At 38.6% G+C, this 8,506-nt stretch overlaps 1 protein-coding gene across 12 annotated transcripts in view; it reads left to right on the top strand.

The window, feature by feature from the left end:
* The window catches only part of map7b (microtubule-associated protein 7b), a 53,936-nt gene extending 45,438 nt beyond the window's left edge, over positions 1-8,498 (top strand). For all 12 annotated transcript variants that reach the window (XM_066699906.1, XM_066699914.1, XM_066699873.1 and 9 more), the window contains 10 exons: positions 2,383-2,519; positions 3,039-3,283; positions 3,551-3,743; positions 3,986-4,154; positions 4,704-4,808; positions 5,251-5,301; positions 5,385-5,442; positions 6,215-6,356; positions 6,566-6,789; positions 6,954-8,498. In XM_066699906.1, coding sequence (XP_066556003.1) covers positions 2,383-2,519; positions 3,039-3,283; positions 3,551-3,743; positions 3,986-4,154; positions 4,704-4,808; positions 5,251-5,301; positions 5,385-5,442; positions 6,215-6,356; positions 6,566-6,789; positions 6,954-6,964 — 1,335 coding nt within the window. In that variant the 3' untranslated portion in view covers positions 6,965-8,498. The remainder of the gene's footprint in view (positions 1-2,382; positions 2,520-3,038; positions 3,284-3,550; positions 3,744-3,985; positions 4,155-4,703; positions 4,809-5,250; positions 5,302-5,384; positions 5,443-6,214; positions 6,357-6,565; positions 6,790-6,953) is intronic.
* Positions 8,499-8,506: the final 8 nt, after the last annotated feature.

Genomic DNA, 8,506 nt, shown 5'->3' on the forward strand with positions numbered 1-8,506 from the left:
TCCCTCAGCCAGGGCATTGAAAATGGGTCGTGGATGGGTATTCCAGCAGGACAATGACCCAAAACACACAGCCAAGGCAACAAAGGAGTGGCTCAAGAAGAAGCACATTAAGGTCCTGGAGTGGCCTAGCCAGTCTCCAGACCTTAATCCTATAGAAAATCTGCGGAGGGAGCTGAAGGTTCGAGTTGCCAAACTTCACCCTCGAAACCTTAATGACTTGGAGAGGATCTGCAAAGAGGAGTGGGACAAAATCCCTCCTGAGATGTGTGCAAACCTGGTGGCCAACTACAAGAAACGTCTGACCTCTGTGATTGCCAACAAGGGTTTTGCCACCAAGTACTAAGTCGAAGGGGTCAAATACTTATTTCCCTCATTAACATGCAAATCAATTTATAACTTTTTTGAAATGCGTTTTTCTGGATTTTTTTGTTGTTATTCTGTCTCTCACTGTTAAAATACACCTACCATTAAAATTATAGACTGATCATTTCTTTGTCAGTGGGCAAACGTACAAAATCAGCAGGGGATCAAATACTTTTTTCCCTCACTGTACCACTTTGTAAGTGTGTTCTTGTCCAGGCACCAATCAATCCAAATCCTCTTCAGTCTGTCCTCAACTTGTTTAATAAGCTGTTACTTTCTTAAACTTGTCTAAGTAGCTCTCTAACGGGTTACCAGTTGATGTGCATTCACAAGTGGTAATTGCATCGTATTAAACACTCTTAATGATATATGGGCAGAAATGGTTATTACGATTATGTATTTCTTTGCAGACTCTCTTCCCCAGGGTGATTTAATTATATACACATTTAAAAAAAAAAAAAAACATTTTGACAGGCAGTGCTAAGCAGGAACCAAAGTCTTGAACTAAAATGCAAGTAGAGCCAGTAGAGACGGCATAATCATCTATATGGCTCACCTGAAGGAGAGATCTAAAACCTAACTCTTGGATCAGGATGAATATGATGTTCTGATGCCAAGTAATCATGAGAGCTAAAATTAAAAGTATTGGAAAGCAAATAGTTCAATTACAGGATGGGATTAACATTAGAGAGCAAGAGCTTGGGTGGAATGAAAACCATAAGAGAGAGCGGTCCCTCATGACCCTCAAATCTATTGGATTAGTTCAGGCCTGAAAAAAGTCAAAACCACAAATCCCAAAAGCTGTAGCAACTTCTGTTAAAATTTACTATCGGCTTCAGTTGCTCTGATTTCTATAGGGTGTTTCAGTGCCTTTATTGTGTTGGGCCCCCTTTCTGCTGAATACATTCAAATAAAGACTGAACTGCAGAGAAAGAGATGACTGTTGCCTTAGTGTTGTGTCCGGTAATGTGACATCACATACAGGTGTCCATTCTGGGAGGTAATCGCAAGCTTTCAAATATATTGCTTCACAATATGGATCAGTGGAGGAGTGTTTTGGATGCTGTTCATAAAACAAATATAAACATGTAATGATTATTTTTGTAAATTGCCAATAGACCTGAAGATGATTAATATGTCCAATGTTTTTTGCAATCTTCCGCTTTGAAGTTATTTCCTCTTCCTTATATGTATTCATGAGTTTTCTTCATTATTCTGAACTGATTGATTGTTTTGCAAGTGAATACATTTTCTGACATCTTGCAGATTAGAAATGTAGCATTGCTTTTCATTTCAGCTTATGATTTTTTGGGAGTTAGGGGCTACATGGAAAATGTCACCATGTCCCTTTTCTGAAAGCAGACAATTCTCTATGAAAAGTCTGCTTTTATTTAATTTGGTATATTGCTGCACCTTCAAAAATACTTTTCAACTAAACCATCTGTCTGAGTGGAAAGACTGATCTTATTAACTGCTTAAGGATGGGATTGTGGTCCTATTAGCCAGTGCAGTGCAGGCGACGCAACGTAGCCTCATCAGCAACTCACGGAATGACTGTTTGCATGGAAAAAAAACACTCTATGATGTGCTGTTTTACCATGCATGTACACTAAACACTGGTTAAAGAGATCCTGTTGAATGTCACGATTAAACCGAGTGCAGAATTCAATAATGACAATGGTACATTTTAAAAGTACTTTCATGGCACCTGATTTGTTTATTTGTACTGCAAAGTAAAGGCCCTGTTAGAATGTCTCTGCAGAAGTTAAATAAAGCAGTTCAATTCATCTTGCATAAATACAACACATGCACAGTATAAAGGTACTAGCCTAGAATCCACATTTGTATAGCCAAAGACTTGAAAGCAAATCTATTATTCTTTCAGAACTAAAACATTTGTTGTCACCAAATTAGTTTGAAATGATTTCAGTAGACCAGCAACCCAATAGTTGTGTGCTTTACAACTGTGAGTCCTGTGGACTGTGTAACTTTTTACTTAACAATAATCTTGTGGTTTAGATTGATAAAAGAGAAAAGGATAGAGATAATGAGCGGAAATCCTGGAGCAACCTCTCCACTCCCACACCTACTGCCAGCAAAAGGTCTCGGTCTCCTGCTAATGTGAGAAGCAGAGCTACAGCGCCCTCTCCTGTGCGGTAAGGGTATAACTGAAACCAGCACCTCTGGAATCTAGATCAGCCCTGAACATTGGCATCATTGTCATGTTTTATTTTATATATTGTCCAAATTACAAAGTTCCCAAAATTAAAGTCTTATTTAAACATTGCAGACCCTATGTCAGGTCTGCTCTTTTGTTATAGTATTTTTCCCACACTATGTCTTTATGTACACTCAACAGAGGGCTGATATGTTACACTAGATTATGCAGTTAAATGCAGAATTGTTTTTTGTGTTTGGAATGAGAGTGATTGAATAGAGGCATGTGATTGCAATATTTGTAAGCAGCAAAAACATATATATATATATATATATATATAATTTTTTTTTTTTTTCCCCCCTCTGTGTAACACTCCTACCATATGGCTTTTCGATTATGCAATGTATTTAAATGCAATCCCATGATAAAATCCAACTCTAGAAACACTGACTGTATGCACTATCTGGATAATACTTTAAAATAAGAAAATTGCTTTGTCAAATGTTTCTTGTTTTAGAGTCCCCCAAAAAACCCCACCAGTGATCAGCACTTCCAGGCCTGTGAGGTCTCCCCCCGACCCCAGCCTGGACTCCCCCCTGCACGGAGGCCCCCTGTCTCCTGGCAATATGAGGCCCGTGAGGATCGTGCTGGAGAATGAGGAAGAGGAGGAAGGCGCCGACCACCTGCAAGCTTCAGACAAACCAAACCCTGAGCCACCAGCACCTGCTAAAGAGCCTGAGCCCAAGTCTGAATCTGTTAAAGGTGACGGCTGGTGTTTTTTTTTCTTCTCTCTCATTTCTGACTTGGAGGCGGTTTTCTCTTAAAACCTGATTCTGTATTGGTTTGCAGTTCATAAACTGACCACCACCTTTCCACAGCTCAGGAAGAGACAGTGTTGATAAAATGAAGGCTTAAATTGGTAAATAACCATGGGGAAAATTATATATGTCTTGCACATTGTTGTCTACTGGGAAACTAGAATTCAGAACTCAGATGCAGTAAAATAAATTAACTAATTTCTCCCGGCAGAGAGTGTCCCAGTCCCTCCACCATCCCAGGCCATGTCGTCTGCAGGGACGCCTCCAGCCAGTTCTGTGAAGCCCTCTGCAGGTACCACCAACCCGGAGGAAGCTACACGTCTGCTGGCTGAAAAGAGACGGCAAGCCCGCGAACAGAGAGAAAAGGAGGAACAGGAACGCAGGGAGAGAGAAGATGACGAAAGGTAGAATAGGAGTTGTTGCAGGCACTACCTTAAACTGAGGGGGGAAAGTGCCAGAAATTCAGCATAGGCTACATAACTTTCCTGTTCTTTGCCCTTAAAAACATTCACAGTGTAGCTGAGCGAGCTCTGTGTGCTTCACAAGTATAATGGACAGCTCCCTGTTTATTCTGTGCTGGGGGGTTTGCTGATGTTGATGAGGCTGGTGCTGAGTGGGTCCTGTCCCGTCCCCCCGTCCCCCCCAGGCGCGGCAGGGAGGAGATGGCACGGAAGAAGGCTGAGGAGAAAGCCCGCCGAGAGGAGGAGGCTCAGCGCCTGCTGGAGGAGAGGAAGAAGAGAGAGGAAGAGGAGAAGCGTTCTGAGGAGGAGAGAGCACAGAGGGAGAGGGAGGAAGCAGAGCAGCTCCAGAAACAGGTGAACTGACAGGAGAGAGAGCAGAGAATAACATTTCTGAGACCTGCAAGGTTGAAGTGCAGTCATTTTTCACTGCTACTGTATTTATTTTCCATTGCATTTTCTTTGATAAGGATTCGTTGTTTTTGGTTTGACAGGGCAAAAAAAAATATTTTGTGGTGGAGACAGATCTATGTCACTATTTCTCACTGACAAATCTTTGCTTTACTGGTGCAGTTATCTTTTGCAAAGGGTAGTATGAGACACATCTGTAATACTTAAGCAAATGTTTGTGCCATTCTCAGCTTTATCTGTTGATGTACCATCTTAAAAAAAAAAATCCTCATAATTTTCAGTTCTTGGTAAATAATGGTAAGAGTCACCTGCTGATATCTAAAACCTTGCTTTCAGCTTTGAGATATGGCTTGTGGTTTTTTTCTTGTTTTTCCTGAAAATTGAAAAACAAAAAAGTATATTTTACAACTTTGCTGGGATACAATCCATTATTTGAAAGAATAGATGGCTAATTTTCAGTTGAACTGAATGCTTTTTCTAAATCTGAATCTTCAGAAAGAGGAGGAAGAAGCTCGTCAGCGTGAGGAGACCGAGAAGCTGCGTCAAGAGCGGGAGAAACATTTCCAGAAAGAAGAGCAGGAGCGCTTGGAACGGAAAAAGGTACAAAATGTCATCGTCCGGGCAATCTGGTTACAAACAGCCTGTGGAACTGTGGCAAATGTAGAACGCCAAGACCATGATGCCGCGAGGAGATTCTGAAAACCCATTATTTGATATAATATAGTGCTGATGATGCAATGGCTGTATCAAGAAGAAGAAGAAGAAGAATACAAATACAAATCATGTATTCCTACAACTCTGAGAAAAAATATATTAGGAAGTTCAAGTGTTTCTATGATGCACAATATTCCAGAAGGTATCTTTAATGGGAAAGCTTGTCTTATTCAACATTCAAATATGTAGAATTGTGATGTTCCCAAATCCCACTAGCTGATTTAGGTTTCTTAATATTGCAGTAATGGTCCAGATTGGGACTTGAGGGTAGCTTGGCAGTACTTGGATCGCTTCACTGTTAAATTCTTTTATTTTTTTTTCCTTTAAGCGTCTGGAGGAAATCATGAAGAGAACAAGGAGGTCTGATACTCCTGATAAGGTAGATTGAAAATGAAGACTTCCTACACAGAAATCACTCCTAGTTAATGCAGATAATTACACCTTCCTTCCGTTGTCTTGCAGAAATCTGTTTCACAGAGGAATGGGGTCATGTCTCAACAGAGTAAAGCAGAAGAAACGGGTATTGGATTAATTGCTATCTTATGTAATGGATAATTGTATATTTAGCGATGGAGAAATTGACTTTGCCTCCTTGTCAGGGAAGTTTGTCTGGGAGTCAAATCCCAGATACTTCTAAATAATACTCATTCTCTCTAACTGGGCCAGAGGAAAAGAAAGGTATTATAGTAGTTTGTGTTCAGCTTCATAACTTCACACTGATAGGGCCCTTAGCTTTTTATTTTGTGAGCTAAATTCTTTGCTTAGTTTTATTATTTGTATTTTGATATGGCCTTCACAGCAAACTATTATATATATTAGACAAAATAGATATTTGTGATGTTTTCTGAGGTTAATGCTTTCATAAAATAGTGAAAAAGGAGAGGTCAATGCTTAGGTAATATAAACATGCAAATATTTTTATTTCAAGTTTTAAGCATCACAGATCTTCTCTCTCTGTTTAACAAGAATGCATTTTACAGATCAAGAGCAAATGTGTGTCTGGAAGCTATGGATACTATCCAGTCTCTGATTTTGAACTCTAAAACTATGAAACTATTATACCTTGAGTACATTTTCTCTTGTTTTGGATTATTTTCCTTGCTCTCATTGACAACAGTGTACTAAACTAAATCCTGTCTCTGCTAGATTGAATAATTAGCTCTTACACTTAATCTTAAATTGAACTATTCCAGGGATGTGATATTTTGCTTTATATTACTACTGGACTTTTGTCTTCATTCCATAAGACCAGTGTTGACGCATTTTTCTGTGTTTTGGGGTTTTTATGTTAGCCGTTTCCAGTCCGTCTGCAGAGTGTGAGACCGTGAGAGTCACAGAGGAGCAGCCGAAGGAAACTGCAGAGGAACAGCACACGGGCAGCAATGGGCACGGCGCTCTGGGCCCTTCACTGCCACTGCCCGTAGCTGAAGAGAGGTGAGCTTTATGGTCACTGTAAGATTAACTGTCAATGTATTAAATGAGCAATTCTCAAAGAACCTCTTTGGCATCGATTTAGGATTTTCTTCTTAACCTCTGGAAGGTTCTATTTTATTGTGCAATATAGTTGGATTTATATAAAAGCTCAGATAATTCTGTCCCTCCAGTGTAAACACTCAAAGGATTTGCTTCCTCCTCTTTGTTAGCACTTCAGCAGAGACCCAACCAAAAGAGAACGGGATGTCGGTGCAGAATGACACCTTTGAGGAGGTGATCAACCTGCCTGCAGGTACCAAATCATCAAGGCTTGAAATTACGGGGGACGAGAACCAGGACGTCAGCACGCTCATCCCTGTCATTGCATTCAAAGAAAATGGCTCTCTGAGATCCTTGACTAATGTAGATGATGTTCAGTCACATCAAAGAGCAGGTAAGCGCCATTTGTTAATGTCTTTGATAATGAGATCTGATGTTTTTTTTACCTCCATAATGCAATTTTTATGTATTGCAAGATTACAGACTATTTTGATGTGCACTTTGTAGTTCTTGTGGTAGAGATATTAAAATGACCTCCTCCCCCCCCCTACATTTCAGAGGTTATCTGAGAAATCCAGATGAGAGAGAGCATTCCGAATTGGATGACGAAGCTGTGATGATTTATTTATTTTTTTATTATTTTCACAAAGGAATGACTGCAGCGATTTTCCTTACCTGGCACTTTGAAAGAACACTTTAAACAAATTTTGTATCAACAGAATTTAAACTGTAAACCTATCCCTTTTAAGTGACCAGAACATGTTTCTCTCTCCAGTTGATCACGCTTTGTGTGCTTTTGTGTTAAACAGCTTTTCCAACATACTCCTTGCAACATTTTTTGAATCCTCGGAAGAAAAAGATAAACATGTTTTGTGACTGTGATGGGCAGAGGGGAATAATTTTGTTTGGTGTTACTAATTACTGTAAATTGAAATCAGCTGTAATGTTCTTATCTAATACTTGAAGAAACCTCTTTGCTTTAGAAGTATGAGCAAATGAGGTTACATTTTAAACCTAGTGGTTTAAATATGATGGCAGATAAGGTGCATGGGAGTAAAAGACTTACTGTTTTCTCAGTAAACCAAGAATAGTTTGTAAAGTGCTGATTTATTTTTTATTTTTTCATGTAAAATGTGGAAAATTAGTGCATTTTCAATTATGATTAAAGCCATTGGCTTTGACAGGTTAGTCTTTAATTGTTTTGGCAAAGCAGCCGGGAGATGTATTAAATATGCATTCAGTACCCAAAATAGTATAATTATGGGATTTAAATAACAAGGTCCAATAGACTTATAATCTGTAATAATAATAGATTTAAATTTCTTTAAAACAAATGCTGCTACTTTATGAATTTCCTTTGCCTTATCGGATCATGAGAATAAATGAGATTTGAATGATTTGTGAAAGTCTATGCTTTTGCTCGTTTAAGAGCAAAGGGCTTTAAATGGACATGGAGTTTAAAAATGCATTCCTAAAATGTGATTTCACTGTTTTTTAGACTCAGATTATTTCTGCAACACTTGAATTGTTAATTTCCATCTCACACATTCTAGGCATTGCTGCTCTTTAGCATGGTTCTCAAAGCTTTGCACTTTTACACGGTTCGTAACAATTGTTTCAGAACTACTGAAAGTCTTTCGTTTGGTACAAAAAGAGTACGACTGTGGCAGGTTATCGAGCCAGTCATGCGGATTTGAAATATTGAAATAAACATTTATGCAGGGATCTTTTATTACGTCTCTTGTTAAAATTATGCAGAGGGTAAATATATATATAGATATATATATATATACATATAAATATATACAAAAGTTAAAGTGTATATTTTGTTAAAACAATAAAGCTTTGAAAACAAAGGGGAAATGTTTATCCATTACATTTTAAAGCTGAAGAATTATTAAAGCCCTTCAGTGGTTTGTTTCAGTAATAAACTGTGATACAACTATTCTGATTGGGTTCTGTTTTGTGTTCCTTAAAGTCCACTCCTGCCCATGTACATAGAAGTTATTTAATAAGGAGACCTTTCTGTCAAAACTGTAGTAGTTTTCATCCATTCAATCTGTATAGCATGTAAAAATTCAAATAAACTTTGTTTGAAAAACATCTTGTTT

The sequence above is a fragment of the Amia ocellicauda genome, chromosome 1 (assembly GCF_036373705.1).
Source record: "Amia ocellicauda isolate fAmiCal2 chromosome 1, fAmiCal2.hap1, whole genome shotgun sequence".
NCBI classification, from domain to species: domain Eukaryota; kingdom Metazoa; phylum Chordata; class Actinopteri; order Amiiformes; family Amiidae; genus Amia; species Amia ocellicauda.